This window comes from Chelonoidis abingdonii, chromosome 3 (genome assembly GCF_003597395.2).
Source record: "Chelonoidis abingdonii isolate Lonesome George chromosome 3, CheloAbing_2.0, whole genome shotgun sequence".
Lineage (NCBI taxonomy): Eukaryota > Metazoa > Chordata > Testudines > Testudinidae > Chelonoidis > Chelonoidis abingdonii.
Window position 1 is genome coordinate 93827272 of NC_133771.1, and position 27548 is coordinate 93854819.

At 44.1% G+C, this 27548-nt stretch overlaps 2 protein-coding genes across 2 annotated transcripts in view; both read left to right on the top strand.

Annotated features, from left to right (window-relative positions):
* The first annotated feature begins 964 nt into the window (after positions 1 to 964).
* LOC116835741 (nephrocan-like) lies at positions 965 to 19875 on the top strand. The gene is made up of 3 exons (XM_075063435.1): positions 965 to 1153; positions 12051 to 12952; positions 19428 to 19875. Exons 1-3 carry the CDS (start codon positions 965 to 967, stop codon positions 19873 to 19875), a joined length of 1539 nt encoding a protein of 512 aa, XP_074919536.1.
* A 7344-nt stretch (positions 19876 to 27219) lies between these two features.
* Positions 27220 to 27548, top strand: part of NUS1 (NUS1 dehydrodolichyl diphosphate synthase subunit) — a 43957-nt gene continuing 43628 nt past the window's right edge. Inside the window, exon 1 of the mRNA XM_075063900.1 lies at positions 27220 to 27548. Within this exon, the coding sequence (XP_074920001.1) occupies positions 27436 to 27548 (113 nt within the window). The 5' untranslated portion in view covers positions 27220 to 27435.

Below are 27548 nucleotides of genomic sequence, written 5' to 3' on the forward strand. Positions count from 1 at the left end.
CTCACTTGCACCAGCCCTACAGAGCTCAAAGCAGAAATGCAGTACTACTCAAAACATAACTCCTTCTTTTGTGGATCCCAGAGCCAAAAGTTATTGAATTGTCCTCACAGCTTGTTCTGCAGGAACATGGAACAACTGGGGAGAAAACACCATAAGAGGAAGCCCAGAGTCTTCCTCTTTAGCTCCAATCCACCTGGGATGAGACAACTGGGCCTTAAATTATGAACACTTACTTGGTCCTATACCACCGGAAATGTGGTAAAAGCTTTCAAGTGTTTCACAAATTTTCAATTCCAAAAAGAATGAGTATCAAAACTTGGAATTCTGTGGCAACCTTCTCCACATTATAGTTAACACAAACCAAAATGTAATTAAAAAAAAATATTTCCATCAAACTTTAAAAGAACTTGTACCATCCAGCATCACTGAACTGCATCAAAAAGTTCAGAAAGTTAATTTGGTTGTTTTTTTTTAAAGCTGCTTGTTTTCATGTAAGTAATGTGAAGGAAGGAAAAAAAGTCTTCAGTATCTGTTTTAGGTGGAGTGTTTATTTTAATGTTTTAAATACAGGGTCACAGAAGATACAGAGGTTTTATAGCCCACTATAAAACAGCTCTTTATCTTTTTTCCACTAATTCCATGGTGTCACATTTAACAAAACTAGGAAACTGCAGATAATATGGATGTTTGCAGATTAGACATCAGGCAATAAATAACACTAATTTCACAGGCCTACAAATATAAAGGCCCCTTATCATTGTTTAAGCCTCTCACTCTTTGTAATGCTTGCTAACACTTTAACCCAGGCAAATTAAGGTATTGTTTTTGCTGCCTTCTCCCATAGACAAAGCACACAGTCATAATATCCCTTTATCAGATTTCATGGTATAAAAGGACTTCTGGTGCCTAAATTCATACTGTGTTGTTATTAACAGGGATGGTTTCAGAGTTCTTGTTTTGGAAGATGCATTTGTCTTATGTTTTACTCATTTTGTTTCCTCTTTACAATGGTCTAAGTACCACATGCCCCAGAAGATGCAATTGTGACTCTACACAGTCAGTGCAATGCTACCGGGTTCTACAGATACCTAGAGAGATTCCTGCTAACGCCAGGCGGCTTTACATCAGCCACAGCAAAATCAAACACCTCCAGGTAGGATAAATTCCAGTTTAAATAACTTCCATTTTCAATTTAAATCAAATGATCCATTATGTTTCTGCATAGTAGTGACTTCAAAGTCAAACCCAGTGAGAGATTTATTCTAGCGACTAATGGTTAGGTACAATTGTGCCAGGTCTGTATTTGTTTTTCCTATTCTTTACTATTACTAATTATTATTAATATGTTGTTATTGTTTCCATAACTATGGTATCTGACCCCGTTTGTACTGCTTGACTGATTTATGTGATTAATAAACCAGTGATTAATGATGTTGATCTTACATATATACATTTTATAATCAATAAAAGAGAGCCAAATCTTGATCAGTTTTTAAACAGTCAAACTCCTATTGATTCAAGAGCTACCTTATATCTTCACTTAGAAGTGATGGCATTCTATTAAATGCAATTAATTCCTTCTTTAGCTAAGTCAAGTAGCTTAACAAAATAAAAAATTTCTGTAATGAAGATAACTGCAGTACTTTCCAGTGAGTAGTACATCTACTATTAAAAACTGCATGGTGAGGGTTTGACTACTCAGGACCTGATCCTGCACTTCTGAAGTCAATTGGACTTTTGCATTTGATGTCAATAAAAGCAAAATTGGGACCTAAGTGATCTTACTAAAAAAGAGCAATTTGTAAATGAAGTTGCTACCTATTTATTATTGTGGTGGTCATAAGCAGTAAAAGGTTAAAATAGTGTGACTCAGTTCATTCTGAGGTTCACTAGGCATCACTGATTTCCGGTAGATCTGTACAAAAGTCAGTACCACATGATGCTTTAATGTGGCACATTCTGGAGTAACTTCTTTTTAGTCCCACTGCAAAAATATTGCTATAATAAATCCAATTTACGTGGATAGACAATAGGGAAATAAAACCATCTGCGTTATACATGCTATATGTGCCAATTGTGTATGAATAATTTCCTAAGAAACTGTCTGTTTAAAAGAGATAGATTTTTATTGAGGTTCATATTTTGCTTTTATTCTCAAGATTCAATAAACTGGGCTAATAATTGCTTTGGAGCAATGTCTGGGATTCCTGTTGCTCAGACTGTTAAATAATCTCTATTTTGAGAGTAATATTGCAATTTAGCCATATCATACAGTTCACTTTTGCTGTTTCCCAGCCATTATTAATCCCCAAATTCCCCAGTCATAGATCCAATATCTAGAAGAGTCAAAGCTCACCTGTATACTTTTGGTGTAGTGATATAGCCCAGTTAATTAATTCCTTCTGCAGACATGTCTGTTTGCTCTTTATTAAGAAATATAACAAAATAATGTGAAAGAAAAATAGTATTTACATTTCAAGACAAGTAAGAAAAATTGATTGCTCTTTATCAGTTTAATTGCTCATTTATGTCAACTAGTATTCACTTAATAGTAGCAAAGCAGACTTGGACTATGCCTTTTAAGAACACAGGTATTTTTTATGAGACATTTAAATGTTTGCTGTGAACATGTAAGACACCCAATTATGTTGCAGTATAATGACATAAATGCCAGAAAATTATACCTGAAACCATCTGATAAGGCATTTTGTCATTTTATAAATTCCCTGAGGTGAACAATCAGAATGCCTTACATTTACTATTAAGTTTGCAATGAATATGGTAGAAATATCTTTATTCTATCAGGCTGTAATCTGGGCTCTTTAATTAAGATTACTCTGAGCTATTGCACATATATTTCACTTTTCTTTCCATGTGACAAACATTGTTTAAAATAAAATTTAGGCCCTGATTCTCTAAGCACTTATGCCCATGTGCTTAAATTTACATATGTAAAGTTACATATCTGAGTAATCCCATTTAGTGCATATGTAAGTGTTTACAAGATATGCATCTGAATTTTACAAGATATGGGTCTTAATTTCCAAATTTAAAATAAATGCTTTTTTCCTATGACAGCTTTAAAAGAAAGCTAACATTTTTTGATTCCTTGTCTTTCTCACTTTATTGAAACTGAAAGAATTTTTAAAAAAATTGAATTTACGTATAATCATTTATGCTGTTTGTTCACCTTCTGCATTTTGCTCAGCTTGAACAGTGACTGTAGACTGGTTGCTTTCATTTTAAGTATTAGACCATTTCTAATTAGATTAATTTATGGTTTCCATCTACTAGCATAATGTTGTTCTCAGCCATTACTGCCTGGACTTGTTTAAGATGAATTTGCTTCCACTGACATAAAAGTAATAATGCAAATATTTTTATTCATCTAAAGCTTTGTAAATCCTTGTTTTTCACACGATCTAAATTTTTGACCTCAAGCTTGTTGACAGTGTCACTTCAAATTAAAGACTGCCCAGCTAAACAATAAGCAGCACCATGTAGCAGAGGGAGCTGATATTATTTCAAATATGTCTTGGCTTATTAACTTTCATTTGTTTGGTGACTGCAAAAAAGGATATATGTGTAAGTGTCAGGAATAGAATAACAGAGAATGATACTACCAAAGCATACTAAAGGATGCAAAAGAAAATTATAATAATCCATATTAAGAACCATAATATCCTTCATCAGAGAATGAATGTCTGTACACTGAAAAGAAAAAAAAAGTATTTATTTATTTAACTCTCTCACTTAATAAAATGAAAATTAAGCTTCTTAGAGATCTAAAGGAATAAACTTAGCAAAAGCAGGAAAAAGTTCACTTGGACCAGATATGTCAAATTTATGAAAGTTCAGATTTAGTTTGATCTCAGTATGAAGGGCTTCCATAAATCCTTACGACATACAAGTAGTCCTTACTCATCTGAATAATGCCATTTATTTCAGTGGTACTCCTTTTGATTAAGGGAACAGGCTATTTTGTGGTGGTAACACACTCACTGAATTAAAATGGGGTTGATGGGAAAGGTTCCATATTTATACTTTTTCAGTGACTCCATATGATATTTGTACGGTCAAGGAATGGCTTTGCAAGAGAATCAGTTGGCAGCTCAATGCTAAGCAGTTAGAAGCTAGTTGACAATTTTGATGAGAATGCAGAGGCGATATAAAATCTGGCTCAATCTTCTGTAGCTGTATAAAGTATCATTCTGTGCTCTTAACAGAAGTAACACTTGGATTTTGGAGATAAGGTAAACCAATATGACTCAAGGACACACAGAGATTAGATATATTGAATAAAATGGTGCATGGTTACAGCCATTTTTCTGATAACTGCTTTACTTTAAGGTGCACAATAAAGCTGTATGGCTGTATCGTATCCTGTCCTGGCAGGCTCAAAGAAGAGAGAGCACAGATGCTATCCAGTACATCCTCTGCAAACAATTCCTATTAGCCAAGGCAGGATTTGACAGGGAAGGCCCACAGGGATGTGCTGTGAAGCATGTTTTGCTGTTCCTCTGAGTAGGAGCAAAGTGTGCCTCTAGCTAGTGACAATGAGTCCTGTGGTACCTTAAAGACTAACAGATGTATTGGAGCATAAGCTTTCGTGGGTGAACACCCACTTCGTCAGACGCATGTAAAACTACATCCTACATACAGATCCAGACTAACAGGTCTACCCCTCTGACACTCTAGCTAGTGAGTCATTTGGAAAAGTGGTGTGCATGTGTAGCATTAGCTAGACATCTCTCCCTAGTGCTCTTGAGTAGTATAGCGAGATCTCTGCTGTGTGCATGGGTGGAGCGAGGAGAAAGACAACTATCCTCATACTTCCCCCTTGTACACTAGGGCAGGATGCAGTTCTTAGTCTGAAGGGTTTTTTGGTTAATCCTCTAAATTCATTTTTAAAAATCAAACCCTTTACATTGCATTGTAGTGTTACTCAAGCTTTTAAAGCTACTCAGCACCATTGCTTAAGTAAATCAGTGTTCTCTGAGAATTCCTGGATTCTTTTTTTCAATTGCTTCTCATATCTACATGTTAAGGGGAACTGCCACAGTAATTTAAGTTCTTCTTCGAGTGCTTGCTCATATTTATTCCAAGTAGGTGTGCGCGCGCCCGTGCACGTTCGTCGGAAGAATTTTCCCCTAGCAACACCCGGCGGGTCGGCAGGGCCCTGGCGTGGCGCCTTTGCGGCACCGTATATATGCCCCTGCCGACCCGGCCGCTCCTCAGTTCCTTCTTACCGCCCGTGTCGGTCGTTGGAACGTGGAGTGCGGCTTAGCTGACCTCCACATCCCTAGCGTTTCACCCGTTCTACATTAGTTCCTTCTTAGTTAGTTAGTGTTGTTTGTAGTTGTTAATAGTTAATAGTTATAAGTATAGTTTGTTTAAACGTAGTTGTATATAGTTAGTGGGCTGAGGTATACTCCTCCTCGCCCGCTCCGGGACCAGGCTCATGCCTGGCTCTCCCCGGCTTCAAGCAGTGCTCGGCCTGTCGTCGGCCCGATGCCAACGGGAGACCCCCACGATCGTTTGCCTCAAGTGCCTGGGGGAATCCCATCTGACGGAGAAGTGCCGCATCTGCAAGTCCTTCAAACCGCGGACAAAAAAGGAGCGGGACTCCCGTTTAAAGCAGCTCCTTATGGAGGCCGCCCTGACTCTCCGGCAGTTCCGGCACCGACCGCACCGGCACCGAAACCACCGTCTTCGGCACCGGGGACGAGCGGTACCGCCACAGCACCGCGGCACCATAAGTCCTCGTCTGAGCAGCCAGCCCGGCGCGCTCGCTTTCACCTCGGCCGAAGAAGGCGAAGGCTCCTGCGGTCGCTGCCTCCGGAACCGCAGTCCGAGCCAGGAAAGCCGTGCCGGCACACACCACTATCTGCCCCGGCACGGTGCTTCCCATTTACCGTCGACTCCGGCCCGGCAAGGGCCGTCGAGTCCGGTGCTTGATAGCTCCCCGGCACGTGCCGTGGTCGAGCTCACGATCCCGACTACGCCGGAAACCTTCACGACGGCGCGGGACCTGATAGCGCTCACTGAGCCTTCCCTGCCTCAGCCCCCGGCACCGCCGGTGCGGGCGCTTCCCTCTATGGGAAAGCCAGCGATGCTCCAACCTCCATCTCTGGGAGCACCGGATAGGCGCCGGTCCCGATCGAGATCTCGGCACCGATCCCGCTCACGCCAATGCGTTCGCCATCTCGACGCCGCTCGCAGTCCGGCACCGATCTTACTCTCGGCGCCGGTCGTACTCGCGGCACCGGTCCAGGTCCCGATCTACAGACCGACGCTCAGCACGTCGCTCTGGCTCTCGGCACCGGTTCCGACGAAGTCCATCATACCGTCGCTGCACCCGATCCCGGTCGACCTCCCGGCACCATAAGCGCTGGTCGTAGGTCCCGGTCCCGATCTCGGCACCGGTTCGACTCTCGCACCGTTCCCTCGGCACCGACCGTCACTCGGCACCAAGTCCTACGGGTTGTCTGCCCCGCTTGGCCTTCCAGACACCCTTCCGGCTCCTCGCGACCAGACAGCGTGCTCTATGGGGATTGAACGTCCAAGGCCTCCAGATCCGACAGCCCCAGCAGTGGTCCTTCTGGACCCTTTGGGCGTACCATCAAGCCCAAGGTGATCCTTTCACCGCCGGCGAGATCTGCTGGTGCAGCTCGAGTGCCAGAGGCCACCATCAGCCCGTTCTCCTCCGGCAACCGATGTTGCCGGAGTCACAGGGACCCGAGGCACCCTCGAACCGAGCCATCCTCTGGATCAACAACCTGCAGGGGAACCCGTCCCCCGGTCTTTCTCCTCCTCCCCCAGATGAGGCAGTGGCGGCACTTCGACATTTCTGGCCCGCCCCCTATTGACCTTCGCGCTCATACCAAGATTTGCTCCGCAGAGTGGCTTTTGAGCATTAATGCTACAAGCGGGGAGGTGCCGGAAGTGAGGATCCTGTAGTGGACATTCTTCATCCGATGCAAACCAACGAGGGTCGCCTTGCCCTTCATACGAAACTATTCAGGCCAAAGCGGAGTCTATTTGGGCAGGCCCCACCGGCATCGATCCCTCCGACGGCCAGAGGCGTGGAGAGAAAGTACATGGTACCCTCCAAGGGTACGACTACCTGTACACCATCCTCTCTCCATTTGCTCTCTGGTCGTCCCCAATCCGTGAATGAAGGGGAGCGTCATGGCCAACCAGCCCCCCCGCCCAAATCGCGTGAGGCTAAACGTATGGACCTGCTGGGCCGTAAGAATTTACTCCGCTGGGGGGTCTCCAGTTACGTTGTCGCAAACCAACAAGCGCTGCTAGGCAGATATGATTTTAATACCTGGCAGACCATGGACAAGTTACTGAACTGGTCCCGGTAGACTCCGCCCTGAGTTCAAAAGTCTCGTGGAAGAGGGCAAGAAGATCTCAAGGAACAGCCTACAGGCTGCGCTCGACGCCGCAGACTCAGCAGCTTAGAACCATCGCGTCGGGCGTTACCATGAGACGGATTTCCTGGTTGCAAGTGTCCGGCTTACCTCCGGAGCTGCAGCATACCATACAAGACCTCCCTTTTGAAGGGCAGGGCCTCTTCTCAGGAGAAGACGGACCAAGGCTGCAAAGCCTTAAAGATAACCGCATAATAATGCGCTCCTGGGCATGCACACATTCCGCAGACCCAGCGGAGGTCCTTTCGACGCAACCTCAGCGCCCTTATCCACCACCACGCCCCGCCAAAGACTTCAACAGACGGCGGGGACGCGTGAACCGACGACGCCAGTCCGGTTCCCAAGGGGGGCAAACAAACGGTACCGCCAAACCACCGGCGGGACCGAAGCAAAACTTTTGAAGGTGCGCCAGAGAGCAGAGCACCAGTCCCTTCCCGGACTCCTTTCTTTTTTCCAACCGCCTTTCTCCCTTCCTCCCAGCGTGGACCCGGATAACTTCAGACCAATGGGTCTTGCGCACGGTGGAGTTTGGTTACCATCTCCAGTTTATTTCGCCTCCACCCTCCCACCCACCCTCCCCGTTCCTCTTCAGGGACCCTCTCACGAGCACATCTCTCTGGCAGGAGGTCCTCACGCTTCTCGAATCGGAGCGATAGAAGAGGTGCCTCACGACCTCAGAGGCCGAGGGTTTTACTCCGCTATTTTTTAATCCCCAAGTCGAAAGGAGGTCTCGACCCATCCTAGACCTCCGCGGACTCAACGCTTCGTAAGGAAGTTACGATTCCGCATGGTATCCTTGGGGTCCATCATCCCTTCCTTGGATCCGGGAGACTGGTTCGCTGCTCTCGACATGAAGGACGCGTACTTTCATGTTTCGATCTACCCGCCTCACAGACGCTTTCTCGCTTTCTGGTGCGGGACGGCACTTTCAATTCACGGTCCTACCATTTGGCCTGTCCTCTGCCCCACGTGTCGTATTTCACGAAATGTATGGCAGTAGTGGCGCTTGCCTCCGTCGCCAGGGGATATGTGTCTTCCCTTACCTGGACGACTGGCTGGTTCGCGCGTCTCCCAGGCTCAGGTCGCCGCGCACATGGAACAATCATCAGGGACCTGTTCGAATCTCTAGGGCTCCTGATAAATTTTCGACAAGTCCATCTCGTACCATCCCAGAGGATAGAATTCATCGGGGCGTCTTGGACTCTATGGTCGCGACAGCCTCACTTCCACCCAGCCGTTTCCAGGCACTACTCACTATATAGACAGCCTGCTAGCTTCCCCACGACCTCGGCCAGGGTCTGTCTCAGCCTCTTAGGCCAGGGGTGCATGGCGGCGTGTACTTTTTGTAACCAAGTATGCCAAACTCCGCCTGCGCCCACTGCAGATATGGTTAGCATTTCGGTTTACCGTCACATCGCAGGGACAGCATGGACATCGTTGTCACACTCACAGAAAGCGTGCCTACACTCCCTCCGATGGTGGCGAAATCCCGCCCTGGTGTGTGCGGGGTTACCGTTTCACCCCAGACAGCCGTCCATTTCCTTAACAACGGACGCATCCTCTCTGGGCTGGGGAGCTCACATGGGTCTCGTCGAACACAGGGCTCTGGTCCTCTCGGGAGCTGTCGCTGCACATAAACATCAGGGAGCTGAGGCCTGGTCCGCCTCGCCTGCCAGGCTTTCTTCCTCACCTGCGAGGCCGTTCTGTCTTAGTGCTCACGGACAACACCACCGCGATGCACTATATAAACAAGCAGGGGGGGACGCGCTCTCTTCCCTCTTTGTCAGGAGGCGATAACGCTTGTGGGAAGTTTGTGTAACCCACGCCGCATCGATCTGGAAGCCTCTTTTCTTCAGGAGTCCAGAACGTGTTGGCAGACCGGCTCAGCAGGTCCTTTCTAGCCCACGAGTGGTCTCTTCGTCCGGACATAGTCCATTTCTTTTCCGGCTGGTGGGGGGATTTCCCGAAATCGACCTCTTCGCGTTCCCGCACCAACCGGAAGTGCACCCTGTTCTGCTCCTTCCGCGGTCTCGACCGCGGCTCTCTGTCGGACGCTGTTCCTCCTACCTTGGTCGACCCACCTCCTCTATGCTTCCGCCGTTCCCCTTGGTGCACAAAGTCCTCGTAAAGCTACGCAGGGACAAGGCCCGACTAATTTCATCGCCCAGCGTGGCCTCGCCAACACTGGTACCCACGCTGTTGGACCTGTCCATAGCCAGTCCGGTTCCCTGCCGTCCATCCAGACTTGATATCACAAGACACGGCAGGCTTCTCCACCCCGACCTCCGGTCCTCCACCTGACTGCGTGGCTCCTGGCTGGCTGAGCTCTGCAGAGCTGCGCTGTTCCACCCCAGTGCAGCAAGTGCTCTTGGAAGTAGGAAACCTGCAACCAGGGCTACCTACCTGGCAAAATGGAAGAGGGTTTTCCTGCTGGTGTCAATCACGAGGACTGTCACCAGCTCAGGTTCCCATCCAAGTGCTACTGGAATATCTATGGCACTTAAACAACAAGGCCTCGCCTCTCATCCTCCGCGTCCACCTAGCGGCCCATTTCCTCCTTCCATCCAGGAGAAGGCTCTTCCTCCGCCTTCTCTAAAAATAAGAGAGAGATGTCCTCAAGGCTGAGCGCCTGTACCCCAGTCCGGCTATCCGCCCCTCCAGGGACGCCAAATCTGGTTTCTCTCGAAAACTAATGCCCCTCCTTCGAACCTTTCAACACTGCTCTCCCTGTTCAAAACTATCGTGGAAGTGGGCGTTTCCTTGTGGCCTTACATGTCCGGCCAAGGAGAGTCTCAGAGCTTTCGCGCTCTGGGTGGCTGCACGAATAACAATACCCGATATTCCCATAGAAGACGAAGGTGCACACTCCGTCCGCATACCGCTTTCTGCCAAAGGTGTCTCCCATTCCACCACTAAACCAAAGGACATTTCCATTCCAGGTGTTTTTACCAACCGTCATGCGCCAGGCACTGCGCAGAGAGCAGAGCTTGCATTCACATTCGATGTTCGCAGGCGCTGGCGTTTACATTGACCGCACCCGAGCCCTTCGAAAGACTCCCAACTATTGTTGCCCTGTCGCAGACAGGTATGAAGGGTCACCGTCTGTTCTCATCGCGCTGAACGAATATTCATCCTGGTGACGGCCTGCATCACAACATGCTATGCCTTGCTAATCACTTTCTCAGGCGAGTTAACTTTTTGCTCATTCCAGCGAGAAGGCGCAAGCGTTCCTTGATTGCCTTCCTCGCCCGTTGTGCCTATACAAGCTAGGATCGTTGCAGCATGTGGTCGTCTGAGTGCAACGATTTCTGCCATACACCTGGTGCAGCAGTCCGCGGACGATCGGCTCTGGCTTGGCTGTTTCTGTTATTCAACCAGTCTCCAACTACTCCGACCCCACCGTCCTAGTCAAGGCTTGGATCGACTACTTGGAATGAAATGAGCAAGCACTGAAGAAGAGAATAGATGGTTACTCAACCTTGTTACTGCTGTTCTTCGAGATTGTTGCTCATACTCATTCCCACCGTGGCCCCACCTCTTCCCACTGTCGAGTAGCCGCAAGATAGGAATGAGGACACGGCCGGTCGGCAGGGGCATATATACGGTGCCAGCAAAGGCGCCACGCAGGGGGCGCCGTGCCGACAGCCGCCGGTGTCTGCAGGGAAAATCTTCCGACGAACGTGCACGTGGCGCGCGCACACCTACTTGGAATGAATATGAGCAACACATCTCGAAGAACAACAGTTACAAAGGTGAGTAACCGTCTTTTTCGTTAATTCAGCGTACAAAAAGAGCACTGTAAGTGAGAGATCTCCACTAAAGAAGAAAAATAATAAAACAATCAGCATTATCCTGCTTATGAAATTCACAGACACATCTAAGCTTCATTTGCCACTGATAAACATCTGTTTATTTCTGACTTATGAAAATTCAGTGGAAGTAGAGAGAAGCCTGAGCTGGAATGTTCATTTTCAAATCTAAACTGCCCTCAAGTTCAGAGAGCTTGGATCTGGGATTTTGCTTTGGGTCCATCTCAAAATGTAAGTTTTATAAAATTGAGAGCTAGATTGTGGTTCACAGCGAAAGCCCATCGTAGGGAGCTGTGTGATGAGACTTATCCTATCTCCTCCTCTGGCTTCCAGACAGCATCACTGCTCTATGAAAGGATGGAGTATGCACTTCTATCTGCACCAGGGAGCTCTGCTGGCCAGCAAATGGGGGAGAGGAACATCCCATTCATTACAATGACTTGTGCTTATATAGATGCTAGTCATGAACATGCACTGGGCTACCCCATGCAGGAGTGCACGGAATGCTATTTATCTCCAATTGCCCCAAACATGTGCATCTGCAGAGCCTGCCACAAACTGGATCTAAATAATAAAGTAGCATTCCAGAACGGCAAACAAACAGCAACTGAAATGTACATGGCTGCAATAATATCTGTATTAATTGTCTGTTTTCTCTGCCATTCATCATTAATCATATTGTAGGAATAAACATTAGCAATAGTCAGATCATATAGAAAAGTAAAAGCTAGTAAGGAGGTTCCATAAACTGGATAGTATATTATCACATTAATTTGTTCTGTTTTTTTCTTTTTTCTTTAAGATCTCTGACTTCAGTAGAATATCGTGCCTGGAAGAGCTTATACTGTCTTGCAGTGGAACAGAATCGGTAGAAGATAACACCTTCAAAGCTCTGAGCACCTTGAAGATCCTGGAACTCTGGAAGAATAAATTAAGGCGCATACCCACTCCCCTCCCATCCAGTCTTGAAGTATTAAAACTTGGTGACAATTCAATTAGTGTTCTGCATGAGTCGGATTTTGAAGGCTTAAAGAAATTAAGGGTGCTTGACATTCAAAACAACTTGATTTTGGCAGTCTCTTTCAGCACGCTTTCCTCCCTTTGCAGTTTACAGAGTCTGACTTTGGATGGTAATAATATGGAATCTGTGTCTGGGCCACTTAAGCTTCCCGAACTGAAGTATCTGAGTATGGAGAATAACAAACTACATTCTTTCTCAGCCAGCTTCTTTGCACCACTCCAACATTTACAGTTTCTCAGATTAACTGGCAATCTTCTGACCAAGGTCCCTCTTAACCTGCCTAAGTCCCTGCTTTCATTAAAACTAGAGAGAAACCAACTCAAAATTATAAGATTTCGAGACATGAAACACCTGGAAAACCTGTCTGAGCTTTTCCTCTCTGAAAATCAGCTCTCATCAGTTGATGGTGCCCAGTTTCTTCCCAACTTAACCACCCTGGAGCTGTCCAGGAACCACCTCCAAACCATGCCACTCAGACTATCAGCCAGACTACAGAAACTTGACTGTAGCAATAACTTCATTCAGAGAGTGACAGTCCAGGGCTTCCAGGATCTACGAGACCTCAAGCATTTGTTTCTTGACAACAACACTGTCAGCACGTTTGAGGCTGGAGCGCTTCATGCATGTGCACAACTATCTAACCTAGCACTGGAACAAAACCTGCTTATTTCTATTCCATTAAGGCAAGTGAATCTGAAGACAGCTGGCAAATGAAGGTCATCATCTCTCCCTCCGCATGCTGCCTAACCTGGCAGAAATGGGACTGCAATTGTTGAAGCTGGGGGAGCAGCAGCTGTGCTGCCTCCCCTCCACTCACTTCTCAGTTTTCAGTCTCCATCAGTATGCAGGGCTGCTCTATCATGCCATTGCTAAGCTACTGGGACTTCTTTGTTGGAGTTAAGGCTGACCCAGTGGGTGGTCTCTTTCATCATTCACCCCCTCTAGGACTCTCCTTAACCGCCCTAAAGTCCATGGCATTTCTCATTGATTTTGGGACATCCATATGTTCACTTAATCTCTTCCCCTGCCTGCTCCACAGATGTGTGTGGGTGTGAGAAGGAAACTCTGCTCTCTAACAACTAAAAGATATGCAGCAAACTTAATAAATCGAAGTTAATAGTTGCTTGGGTCCTATGTAGGTATTTAGGCAGGGATCTGTGGATCCCTCATAACCTTTAGTTCAGCAGTCAGGGTACTCACCCTGGATGTGGAAGTTCCTTGTTGAATTCCCCTCTCTGCCTGATGAGAAGGAAGTTGAACAAGGATTTGTTACCTCTCAGGTGAGTGCCCTAGCCACTGGACTATGGGATAGTATGCTGTAGGTCTCTCTCAATCTCTCATGTTGAAGCCATTCCACTTTTTATTAAGACAGTATCAGAATGACTCTGTAGTCTAGTTGTTAGGGCATTTACCTAAGTGGTAGAAAACACCTGTTCAAATCCCAGGGGGGGGCGTCCCTGAACAAGGTGTCTCCTACACTTTAAGTGAGTAACCACTGGGCTAAATGTTATGAGGGAGGCTTCCTTCTCCATCCTGGCCCTTTTGTGTAGAATGAGGCATGCTCAGAACATGCCCACCTGATTGGGATTTCTCTGCCCATCTTCCTATGGTTTGCAGATGGCTCTGGGGTTTAGGTGTCCCAATGCCTGCCTGAGTCAGCAGTGCATGTGCCCAGGGGGTGAAACTTATGCAATTAGGGAATTCTGACTCTGAAAACATAGGCACCGAGTTAGATACCTGCAGAGATAAGTGGCAGCTGAGCAGAGATTTTGTGGATCACAATGGTGCCTAAAAAATGGGTCTTAGGTGCCTAAAAAATGGGACTTAGGCACCTAAGTCCCCATGTAGATCTGGCCCCTTTTGCACCAGGGCACCTTCACACAGATTTTATTTTTATTTACAGCAAAATTCAGTCCCGCTAGTACAAATGAACGTGGTTAAAGAGACAGTAAAAGATGCAGTGAACTTTATGGAAACTTATTTTTCCCTGATGTCTGCAAAAAATTCCTATTGCCATCAGTAGTTGTTCTGTGCATGGAAAAGGCTAGCATTTAATTTATTTAAAATTTTAAGAGAACTGTCTGACTCATACTATTGGTTCTGGCTAGATTGCTTGTGAGCCTTTAATGTCCAGTCATTATCTTGAGTCACTTAGCATTAATAATGAAAGAGAACATTACCATCTGATAACCATTGGGTGGGTCTCTGAAATGATTTTTTTCTTCTTCCTGTTCCTAGTAGAGAAATGTCTTTACCATCAGTCCACCGTCATAATTGGTACTAACCGGCATCTTTGTTGGTAGTTGAAGCAAAGTAACAGAGCTGTTTCGAAAAAATTTGTGACCTTCATTGAATACATTTGTTTCTAATCTCTGGCTGCAACTGGAATAAGGGGGGAATGCTAAGTATATATAAAAGAATGGCATAGAGAAGGTATAGCGATGCTCATCTTTACTCCCTCTTATAATGCAAAAGCTGAAAGGCAGCAAGTTCAAAACTGATAAAAGGAAACATGTTTTGCAAACCCATCTTTAACTTGTCACTGCTAGAAGATAAAATTCCAAAAGCATAGCATGGTTCAAACAAAGGAATTGGCTATTTATATAGATAACAATATTGACAATAGAATTTCACTCACTCACACACACATATATACATACTCTTCCTAAAAGTTTATAAACCCCCATGCTTCAAAAGCATAAGCCAACCTCCAACTGAAGAATTTAGGAAGGAACTGCCTTGTGGGCAGAATATTCCATAATTGCCCACTTTGGGGTTTTCGCACATTGTTCTGAAGCATCTGGTATTAGCCATTATCAGAGACAGATGGACCATGGTCTGATCCAGTATGGCAATTCCTATGTTCTAAATACCTGTACAATACGATGTTATAAATGTAACTGTGTAAAATCAGTTTCTTTAACACAACTAAACTACTACATTTCATTTTATGGACAGGGCAAAGTAAACAATGTAATAAAACTTCACTTGCAGCAGATCTTTAGCATCAGATTTCTGGAAGGGACTTGGTAGGAATTTTATAATTAGTAATTTAGTGGTATGTTAATTTGTTTGATTTCAGTCTAGCTTAATAGGAACATTTATTGCTTTCTAGTTATGTAATTGCATTCAGTATGTCTAATCCATTTTATTTTTACAACATATAGTAGAGACAATTTAGGGAGAAGAAAGAGCTCTCTATTAATCTTTTAACAATATAATTTTTTAAAGATATATTGGGGATTTTTATTTTTAACTCTGCAGTGGGCATAAATTCTAAGGGAGCACTTTAAAACCACAGAAGGGGAGATGAGCAGAAGTATATTTTATGTGGTTAATTTTGTGCACCCTTCACTTGGTACCTGAGTGTATGTACAAAAAATGTGTGATGGTACTGTGATATGATGACAGCAGCTGCCGTCCTGGAAGTCTGAATATGCAGAGAGCTGGCTATAACCCCAATCAATACTGCAGCATGTGCTGAATGAAATTTAAGCAATTGCTTAAGGCCCAGCTTCACGCAGGTACTTAGGTGCGTAACTCCCATTTTTAGGTGCCACTACAATCCATAATAAGATAGGTGGCACTTGAGCAGGTAACTCCATAGGCACCTGAATTCACTTGGCAACAAAGATTTTATAGTAAAAGTTCAGTACGGCCTATGTTTCTACCACTGGGCTCATGTACTGCTGCCTCAATCTAAGCATCTATGCGCTAATCTTCCACCTAAGCCACACTGAGATCCACAAACCAGCAGAAGATAGGCCATCCTCTATTTAATTCACATGCAGGGCTGATCAAGTAGGTGTGCTCAGGGGGCTAACTCCACACAAAATAGCCTAGTAGGAGAAAGGGAAAGCAAACAGCTGCCTTTAGCCCAGTCGGTAGGATACTTCCCTGCAATCTGAGAGCATCCTCGCTCACAGCCCACAGCTGTCTGAGAAGAAAGGATCTGAACACAGATCAATCACCTCTCAGGTGAGTGTCCTAACCCCTTGACCATGGGATGGATAGTCTTATATGGGTCTCCCTCCATCTCTCGTATTGAAGCTATTCAATTTTAATTAAATATTAATTGGGCCAGAGAGTGAGACTCACTCCATAGTCTAGTGGTTAAGACATTTACCCAAGAGGTAGCAGATCCTTTTCAAATTCCTTCTTATCAAGCAGGACTTGAATTGGGGGTCTCCCACATCCCAGGTGAGTATCCTAACCACCGGGCTAAAGATCATAAGGGAGGTACCGTGCCTCTCTTACTTCCCCATAGCTATTTTGTGTTGAGTGAGGCAGATACCTAACTCATTTTCATCTAAGCCACCTGACTCCAGGAGATGGGTTCCCAGCTTTGAATAGCAAGCAGAGATAGGTCTCTTCCTGCAGATCAGACTGAGGTGCCTATGTCTTTGAGAGAGGTGGGGCTTCAGACATACCCCTCTCACCAGCATTTTCCATTTGCTTGCTTACGTGGATCCCATTCTTAGGAGACTGTCTCCCCATGCATTGTATAGGGAGCCTAGGTGCCTGACTCAGGCTTTTGTGGGTTGCTATGTTGTTCTAGTGATTTAATAGGTATTTAAAAGCCAGGTGTTTCAATGCCTACATCCCTTTGTGGATCCATGTCCAAGTGCTTTTTGGAAATGGGTCGCTTGAGAGCAGTGTTACTTTCATTGAGCCAGCCTCTGGGTTTCTGTCCTCTGCCTGACCAAGTCTCAAGAGTGGGGAGGGATACTACCAGTTCATTGCTCTCTGTGATGGGTGGAGGAGGAAATATGACTTTGCCCTGGACTACATGAGGGAGAAGGTAACACTCCAACTCTCCCTAGACTCCCTGCAGATGGGGGGAGGAGTTAGTAAGAATAAAACTGTGCTAAGCAGCAATTGCACCCATAGCATATACAACTACCTCCAGGGCTCTTGCTGCTGGTGATACAACACTAGATGAGGAGACCCCCTCCCCCACTCCCTCAGCTGTTAGAGGAAGGGGTGGGAATGCTAGAACTAGATAGTTATCACTTCCAGCTGCAGCATAGCTGTCACAGTCAGCCCTTTGATGCTGTGTGGAGCTTCTGATAGCAGTAGGATCAGCTAGGTACTTGAACTTCGTTACTCTTTTAAAATAAACACTACTTAAGACCAAACAATATGGCCACAAAACCTCACCCTGACTTCAGTGTGACTATTTATATGCTTAAATCAAGCATGTGCTTAAATCTATGCTGGATCAGCACCTTACACTGTAATCTCTTTGGGACAGGGACCTTGAGTGAAATCCTGGTCCCACTGAAGTCAATGGCAAAACTCTCAATTGTTACAGTGGAACAAGGATTTCACTCCACCTTATCATTATTGTATGTCAAAGCACCATGCATATCAACTACCAGCATAAACCATGGTTTTTTCCCGAATATTTTTATCATGGTCACACAAGCAAAAGGCAAGATCAAAGTCTTACCAGTATAAAGCATATGGAATAATCCATTACTCTATCATCTGGGTCTTTTAGTACCATAAGACCAAATTTTACAACCTTATTCATGTAACATTCTCATAGATGTCAAGGGGAGATTTGCATCAGTATGACAGCAAGCTTTGGACCATGGTATAATATTTAGCCTCTCGCAAATAAATACTTCTACATCTGAATATCCCAATGGTACCTTCTCAGTTATTTTCAGTGATATATCAGATCACTGCAGTACAATATACTATCAGATTTGGTATAAATGGAGAGTCATTGCTCAATTATAAATCATTCCAGTTAAAATTCTTTATAATTCCCAAGGAAATCATATGTAACAGACTTCTTTTAAATCTCATATTGCCACTCCTCACCTCAGCAGGCTACACACCAGAATAGTAAATTGTCTTTTGGATTAATTTAAAAAGGATTTAATTAAAATTGTTTTCTATGCCAAATTAACTTGCTTCTTTATTAAACAGCTTTCACCCACAGATTCGGATAAAAATAGAAGATAAAAAATGAATAGTACAGCATCTGAAACATAAGAGCTTTAGTCATATCATATATGTATAAAAACAGAAATGAAACTGACCAGTCTAGTTTCATGTACAAGGTGACTGAGCACAAAAGTAAATAAGCAACATATATGGTGAAAAGTAAATCATATTTCATCCACAGTTGTTTGCAGTGCTGTTGGAGCCACCTTGGTCCCAGGATATGAGAGAGACAAGATAGATGAGGTAATATTGTTTATTGAACCAACTTCTGTTGGTGGAAGATACAAGCTTGCAAGCTGCTCAGAGCTCTTCTTCAGTTTTGTGGAAGCAAGAAAAGTGTTCTTCCCCAGACCTGAAAAGAGCTCTGTGTAGCTCAAAAGCGTGTACCTTCCACCAAGAGAAGTTGGTCCAATAAACAATATTACCTCACCTACCTGATCTCCATAAGATTTCGTTCAGCTACTCAAGTGTTTTTTAACAAAACAGGTAAGGGGCATTTCTATTTTTTCTTGTTTTTTTTTAATTTTTTTTTTAAATAAAATACATTGTCATATATATGGGCAATTTCATTCGGATTCTTCCTACCTGGTGTGCTCAATTTCTGAATCTGATGCTAACTCCCTTTCCCCAAATCCCAATTTTCTAATCCATGCAATATATTGTACAAATTTTCAACCAAAATCATCCAAAGAAGGGCTAGGGGAGCATGTCCTTAGGCTTCTCTAGATATTTTATGTTTGGCACTACTATAAATTTGCCTTATGCATGTTTACGACATGGGACATCATGTATCTGCTTCTAACTTTATTGAAAGCCCAGTTGGAATAAAATACTTTTTTTTCAAATAGGACTAAAATTGCTGTTTATTTCAATTAAATGCATTCAGTATACATCAGAACTGTAATACTTTGGGGAAAACAATTGAAAGGCAAAAAGATGGTGGACCCACAGTTTAAAATAAGAAATCACCCCAAAGCAAAAGTTCAGACAAATGCCCCAAATTATGCATAAGAATGTTCCAGGGCCACACCTCTTCCGTAGTGGGTCACATTATTTACTTAATTTTTAAATGGCGGACAACAAAAGCTGATAGCCCATAATCTATGTGCGTTTCAACTAACCTTCAGCTTCCCTCCCTGCATAATCAACACCAGCAGAATCAGTAAGATAAATATATTCATCTTGTTTTGTTTTTTCCAGACTTCCAGATACTCTAGCCAGGTTGGATCTAAAAGGAAATGACATACAAAATGTTGGAGAACGAGAGCTAAAGGACTTGAAACAGCTCCAGGTTTTAAATCTACGGAACAACAAGATATCTGCCTTGGATCGCAAAGTCCTAGAAAATCTGCCTCGTCTCAAGTACCTGTATTTGGATGGAAACCCATGGAATTGCACCTGTGACCTTCTGAGAACCAGAAGAGTGCTGATGGCCAAAGGGACAGATGTCAGAGGAGGACAGTGTGCAGCACCAGCAGAAAGCCAAGGTGAAAGCTGGATGTCTTCCAAAAAGATTCTGCAGCGGTGTGAAGACCACCTCTCTTCAACTGAACAAGGCAAAGAGGTCAGAAAAAAAATGAAGACTGATGACCTCTCCAGTGAAGGTGTAAACATGGATGATGATTATTATGATTATGAAATAGATTAATCATGTAACTATGATGAGCCTTAGAGCTATCTTTCTAAATTCAGCAATGATATTTGCAGACAAAGAGCCTGCTCGGCTACCATTGACATTTCATCTTTTATTTTATACTACAAGACTTAGTGATTTGGTGCAGGTGGGGATGTAAGGTGTTTTGAAAATTGTAAGATGCCTCTTTTTTTAAAAACTGCTTTCTGTTTAATATTATATGTGTGTAGAAAATAAGAGTACCAATATTAGCAGCTAGAAAAGTTTGGCACATTCAAACAAAACAATGGCAATTAACTGGGTCTGCTAGCTCTGCATGGGGCTCAGACAACCATGCAGATAGTTCCACGGAGTCCTGTAAATAAAATCCACACCTACCTCACAAGATGCAGCAGCTGGGAATCTGAGACCCAACCTATTTAAGATGGCAGTGTTATAATTTCCAGAACAAGTGGCCTGAAGTTGGAAGGTTTTCTATGTGTACTCAGACTGATATAGGTGGTTGTTCAGTACTGTTCACATAGTATTGCCCTTGAGAAATTAAATTTTCAAGAATTATTTGTCCCCTTTAATTGATTTAAACCACTTAGTCTAACGATGAATTAGTTGAGGCACATCTCTAGGTGTAATCCACTTGTCTATTTTTATAACAAATACAACAAAGAGAACAGGTGAGTGGAGCTTGTTTATTGTTCAGTAACATTTATTTACTGGCTCTAAGTTTGGTTAGTAACCATGAACCAAAAGTTCGGGACCAAATGTGACCTGACTGTGTCCCTTTAAAGGATCATTGCTTATCCCTTTCTTAGGGAACAGGAACTGCCACCACCAGAAATTAGGCTAAGTTTGACAGAGACAAAATTATTGGGAGACTTTGATGTGCAACAGACAAACAACCATTTGATCACAATGCAGGACAAGTTGCTGTATGTAAGTATTTAGGGTTATGTATTACTCCTGTCTGTAGAGGTACAGCAATAAAAGGTGCAAAGGAAAATATCCTGTCACCCAGTGTAAGAGATCCAGTCTGCTAATGGAAAATAAGAAAACGTGACAACAAATTATTTAAACTTAGTAATAGGAGAGAGCTGAAATATCAAAGTATTTAACAGATGACGACACAGAGTTATTAATGTGTAAATTTCTTAAAGAAAGATTGGCCTTTTTTATAAGGAAGATTGCAAGTGCTGGGTTAAATAACATAAGGCTAAATTCCGAAGTGATGTAAGTTATATGTTGATGAGATTCTAAGATGAAATGCCCTCTACCCACTTTATCTTACACCTTGTTACATTTTCTTTAGGTCCTGTGATGTGTAAATTTGACCAGTTTGCACCTCTATTTGGCCTCTAATAGCTAAATTCAACATGTAGGTAAAGAAGTTATATTCTCTCACATGGTGTGTACTATTTAAATATGTGTGTTATTTGGGGGGAACAGAAAATACAAACATCAGAATTAATATAGATTTTTTCCTGCATCAAGAAGAAATTATATTTTGCTACTTCAATTATATTAAGGTGAGAGGCCTTTTATGGGTGGGAGCGTCCCAGAATATTTGAGACAAAATGGCTTTATGATATAAACACCAGCTCTGATATATACACTAGTGCAGATCTTACTGAACAGTTCCCAAAGTACTTGAAAACCAAACAGAACAGAAATACACAAACACTAAAAACCAGTTAATTACAAACAACAATCTAAGGGCTTTCCTGCCAGTTCATAAATCTCAGTTGAAAGATTGCTTCAGTGATAGCAACAAATTACTTTCCAAAACAAACAGTCTCAATTATCCACTGTTTTCTGGTGCCATTCAGTTACTTAATAATCACTCACATTCATAAAGGCTGTTTTTTCAGGTGTCAGACCTGTTATTTGGTTATGTCACCTATGCAAGTACCAATAGTATCTGTAATTAGAGCTATATGGGTCTCAGATTAAATACAGTAACATGAGGAATTTGGGTTTTTCAACTTTTTTTTTTTTAACAAGACATCAGACAAATAAACGTTTTTGGTAGAGAGAGATGTTTATGGCAGCAATATGTTTAGGCAAACAATTTTAGTGGTTGCTAGTGACTTATCTGCTTATATTGGACTGCATATTAATTAAAAAAAGGTCCCAAAGTACTTTTTTCCGCATAAGAAAATTATTTTTGTTACACTAATTCTCACCCATTGTTTATAATGATAGATTCTTTTAACAATTTATTTTAAGTGCCCACCTAGTGTTATCTCAGGCACCCAGCCTGTCTGACTATCAGAAGATATCAGTCTCACAGAAAAAGACTAATTTGATGGAGCTTGCTCTCTCTTTTGAGAAATGCAAGATATATTACAGGCAGTCTACAGATTTTCACAAGCACAGGTTGTAGGAATCTAGTAGACAGGGATTTCATTTGACAAACATTATTCATACAAACTGGGATATATTGCCGGAGTACTGAATTCAGTTGCACCTTTTGCCTTTAGATCAGAAAAATTAGGCTGATCTCTGATTCTGGGTGGGAGATACTCTTCACTCAGCTGTGGCTGAATGCAGCAAAAACAAGTACAGAATCTGGCCTGGATCAACAAACAGACTTTTCAGTGGCTAGAAAATCATGAGAACTATAATGCGATCCACAAAGCTTGAGTTGGTGCCTAAGCTCCCTATACAATGAAGGGAGAGAGAGACAGGTGCCTTAGAATGTGATCCACAAAAGGGCAACTTCCTGCCTAAGCTAGTCAGTAGGAGATGGCAACAATGGGAGGCTGAAGGGGTGGTGGTATCTAAGCCCCGTGCCACCTCTCACAGAAATAGGAGCTTACCTGTGTTAGCAATCCATCATCAAGAACTCCTCTCTTGGGGGCTTAGATGCCTAAGCTGTTTCTTGTGAGAATGAGTTAGATAGGGTGTCATAAATGGATAGGTAAGGTAAGGGTTAAGTTTCTTTTACCTGGAAAGGGTAACCAAACACCTGACCAGAGGACCAATCAGAGAACTGGATTGTTAAAATCAGTGGCCGGAATTGTTAGTATACAGGTTTTTTTTTGTTTCTCGGCTATGAGAAACAAGTTTCCTCTACTTCTCTTAATACTCTATAAACAATCTGTGAGACAAGGGAAGCAAGTAAGTCGGGCTATTATGTCTTTGGGTGTATTCACATTATGTGAATTTGGTTGACTGTTTAATGGCTACTTTAAATCAGACTTTCCTTCATATCTCTTTCATTAGCAAGACGCTGTATTGAGTTTTTCAAGCAAGCATTATGTTTTATATTTTGCTTTCTTTTTTTTTATATAAAAACTTTTCTTTTAACGGGGGAAAGCTTTCTTCCCTAGGGAGCAAAGGGAAGGGAACAGCCAGCTGTGGGCTAGTTCCTTATGCTTTCAGGAAAGAGCCAGGCCACCGGGGAAGGCCAAAGCCAATGGTGCATTTGCTATCTCACTTTTCCTGAGAGAAAGAATCCTTATCTCTTGGGAAGCAGAGAAACCGGTTTCTGATACCGAGCGTCGACCAAGAGCAAGCCCTGAGAAGGAGGGGCAGCTTTTTCTCCCACCTGCTGTAGCATCCACAGGATTGCGAATCTGGGTGTCCCACCAAGGGAGGGTTGGGGGCACCAGAGAGAGGAAAGAGGGGGGTCAGGCTCTCTAATTAAATTCCTGACCTGGTGGCAGCCCAAATACCCAAGCTGGTAGTGAGCTTGGGGGAGTTTCAGGTAAGCCCCCAGACTTTTGGACGCTAAGGTCCAAGTTTGGGACAGGACCAGATTGTGGACGCTAAAGTCCAGGTCTGGGACTGGGAGGCTGAATTACCACATAGGGTTACCATATTTGAACTTTCAAAAGCCCAGCCGCTCTGTCAGCCACACCACACTCTGCACTGGGAGGGAAATCTCAGATCTTTTTAGATTTTTACAAAGTCTTCCTGGACAGCTATTTAAAACCCCAAAATCTGGACATGTCCGGGATAATCCAGAAGTATGGTAACCCTAGAGTTAGATGCCTGCCTCACTCAAAACAGCCACAGGAAGAAGAGGAGCAGCCCACGGTATAAATTTTATCCAAGTGGTTAGCACACTTAGGTAGGCTGTGGGAGACCCAAGTTCACTTTTACTGATGTCTGCATGATGAGGAAAAAGAATTTGAACAGGAGTCTCCCACATTTGAAGGAAGTGCTCAAACAACTGAGCTATCAGGTATTCTGATGGGGGAATCTGTCAGCCTTAGTCTCCTGTTGAAACTGTTCCACTGAAGCCCTCTCCAGAGACTGCTATTCAAATCTTTTCTCCCCCTGAGGAAGAGATGGGAATTGAATCTAGCCTCAAAGTTATAAGGTGGGTGCTGCCAGCCCCACGAACCAAATTTTGAATCAGATCTGATCTGGTACACGGTTTCTGAGCATACCTACTGGATCAAGCCCCACATGCAAGATAGACGCTCCTCTGCCTATCTTCTTTTGGTCTGAGGATCGTTCTTACATGCTTATTTGGGAGAGAAGCGTCCAGGTGGTGCCTTCAGTGACGCAGCAATGCACATGCCCAGAGGCAGGAATTTAGGCATCAATGGAACTTTTATCCTGAAAATATAGACACAGAGTGAGTTTAGACACGTACAGGGTTAGGCAGCAGTTGAGTGGGAGTTTTGTGGATTGCAGTGGTGCCTAAATCCAAGATTAGGCAACTAAGTACCTTTGTGCATCAGGGCCTCACTGAACACAAGCCTGAGAATGAGAAGCTTCTGAGTTCTAATAATCCCACCTCTAACACTGACTCAATGGTCTTGGGGGAAATTACTCTGCCTCATTTTTCCTCTTCAAAGTGAGGATACTGACCTATTTACAAGGATGTTATAAGATCAATTACTAATATTGCAACACATTTTAAAGATGAAATACATATAAATATTTATGTTTTGTTGTCCAATTGTTTTACTATGTTCAATTTCCTACAATTTAAAAATACCACACTAGGAAAGGCCATAAAATTACTTGTTTAAAAATCATTTTAAAAGCTCTTCCCAGCTTATTACTTTTTCCATGACTCATTTTTTTAATACACTTCTTTCCCACTGTCTGAGTTGAAACACTTTCACTGTCAATCCTGTACACAGGCTTCCTGGGACAAGATTTGAAGGAGAAAACATGCACAGTGGACATAAATCAGCAGGCACAAGTTTTTACTATTTTTAAAAAGGAGCCCTTTTGATGCATTTTCTTTAAAAGGTTTTTTTTTTTTAACCCTCAATGAGCGTTGGGATAATTGCATAAGCACATGTTGGCATACCTACTAAAATATTTAAATAGTAATATCTTGCTTTTACATTGTGCTTTCAAAGGAGGTCAGTATCATTATCTCCATTTTACAGATGAGGAAACTGAGGCACAACAAAAGGATGTGACTTGTCTGAGGTTACCTTGGCTCAGGTCAGCTAGAACAGAACCCAGGTCTTTTATGTGCTACTCCAGTGTTCTTGCTTCTAGCCCACACTAGCTAAGAACCTGATGGAATTGCTGAAGTACATATGTGTCATAAACAGATGGTTAAGGGTTTATGTCTCTTTTACCTGTAAAGGGTTAAGAAGCTCAGTGAACCTCGCTGACATCTGACCAGAGGACCAATGGGGGGACAAGATACTTTCAAATCTTGGTGGAGGGAAGTCTTTGTTTGTGTTGTTTGTTTTGTTCGTTGTTCGCTCTTGGGGCTAAGAGGGACCAGACATACACCCAGGTTTTCCCACTCTTTCTGAATCAGTCTTTCATGTTTCAGAATTGTAAGTATAGCCAGGCAAGGTGGATTAGTCTTATGTTTGTTTTCTTAACTTGTAAATGTGTCTTTTTGCTGGAAGGATTTTTACCTCTGTTTGCTGTAACTTTGAATCTCAGGTGGGGGTGGGGGCAGAGGTCCCTCTAGTCTATATGAATCTGAGTACCCTGTAAAGCATTTTCCATCCTGATTTTACAGAGATAATTTTTACCTTTTGGTTTCTTTAATTAAAAGCTTTCTTTTTAAGAACCTGATTGATTTTTCCTTGTTTTAGAATCCAAAGGATTGAGTCTAAAGTCACCAGGGATTGGTGGGGGGAAAGGAGGGGGATGGTTAAATTCCCCCTTGTTTTAAGATCCAAGGAGTTTGGATTGGTGTGAAGCTTCCCAAGGCAACCCAGGGAGGGGAGAGTCTGGGGGGAAAAGGAGGCGATGCTTAATTTCTCCTTGTTTTAAGACCCAAGGGGTCTGGGTCTTGGGTTCCCCAGGGAAGGTTTTGGGGGAACAGAAGTGTGCCAGACACAGACTTCTGGCTGGTGGCAGTGTTACCAGATCTAAGCTAGGAATTAAGCTTAGAAGGGTCCACACAGGTCCCCCACATTTTTACTCTAAATTTCAAAGTGGGGGAAAAAACCTCGACAACATGTAATCAATGAAGTACAGGACACTGCACATTGTTTAAGAATTATATGAAGAAAAAACAGAAGCAGCAGAGAAGGGGTGGAAGAGGCTGACTTTACAAATCTTACTTTTAATAAATTGGGAGTTTGGGAGGGTAACATGGCTTCTCCAAAAACTGACACACAATGTGACATTTTCATCAAAGAAACAAAATCTTTCAGCCTGGATCCGCAAAGGGGTTTATACATTGCAATGCTCAGCACTGCAACACCTAACTTTTAGGCACCTAAAAAATCACTTGGAACAAGAGCCCCAAAAGACAACATACTAGACTGGGAGAAGAGCCATGAAAGGGTGGCCTTAACAGCTTTGCTCCTAGGGTGACCAGGCAGCAAGCGTGAAAAATCGGGCCGGGGGGGGGGGGCGGAACAGGAGCCTATATAAGAAAAAGACTCAGAAATCAGGACTGTCCTTATAAAATCAGCACATCTGGTCACCCTATTTGCTTCTCTGATGGACTTAGGTGTCTGACCCAAGGCTAATAGTGACCCACAACTGGGAGCCCCACTTCTGGCATCAAGCAGCTAAGATACCTAAGAGATTTCTTGTAACAATAAATTAAGCAGCTGCCATTGCCACACCCATCAAAAGAGCGTGGGGAGAAACATGCTGCATCCAGCCTTCTAAGCGAGTGATTGGAGGACCTGTCTGAGCGCCCCAGGCTCAGCTCCAGCCTTTGCCTGGAGCTGGGAGGAGGGGGTTGAAGAGGGGTCTGACGCTTTGCTAGAGGGTTACCGTTTGCTACCCAGTCCCCCGCCAGGGGCCGCTGTGCCCTGGTCTCTGCCTCCAGCCCCTGTGCGCGGCGGGCAACACCCCCAGCCGGACCATCAAGCGCAGACATTTCCTGTTGGCCACGTCATTCTCACCCTCACCGAGGAAGTGACGCCACCTCTAGGAGTTCAGCCAATAGGAGCAGGGCGGCGTCGAGGTCAAAGGGCAGGCGAAGAGCAAAGATGGCGGCGCTAGCGGTAGCGGCTGAGCAGATGAGGCGGTGTCAGTGAGGAGGACAGTGGCCGGGCTCGGCAAGGCGTGGGTGGGGATGATGGTGCGTGGCGCGCGCTGTGGCTGAGGATCCCTCGCACCCTCTAGCCGTCCCGCGCACCCGCCCTCTCAGCTGGTGCCCCGGGCTCGCGCTCCCCTCTCTCCATGAGCGGCGCGTGCGAGCTGGTGTGGCGCCTGCTGCACGTCCTGCTCTGCCTGCTGCGCGCGCTGCTCTCGTGGCTCCGCGGCCGGCTGCGGGGAGGCCCCCGCTCGTGGCT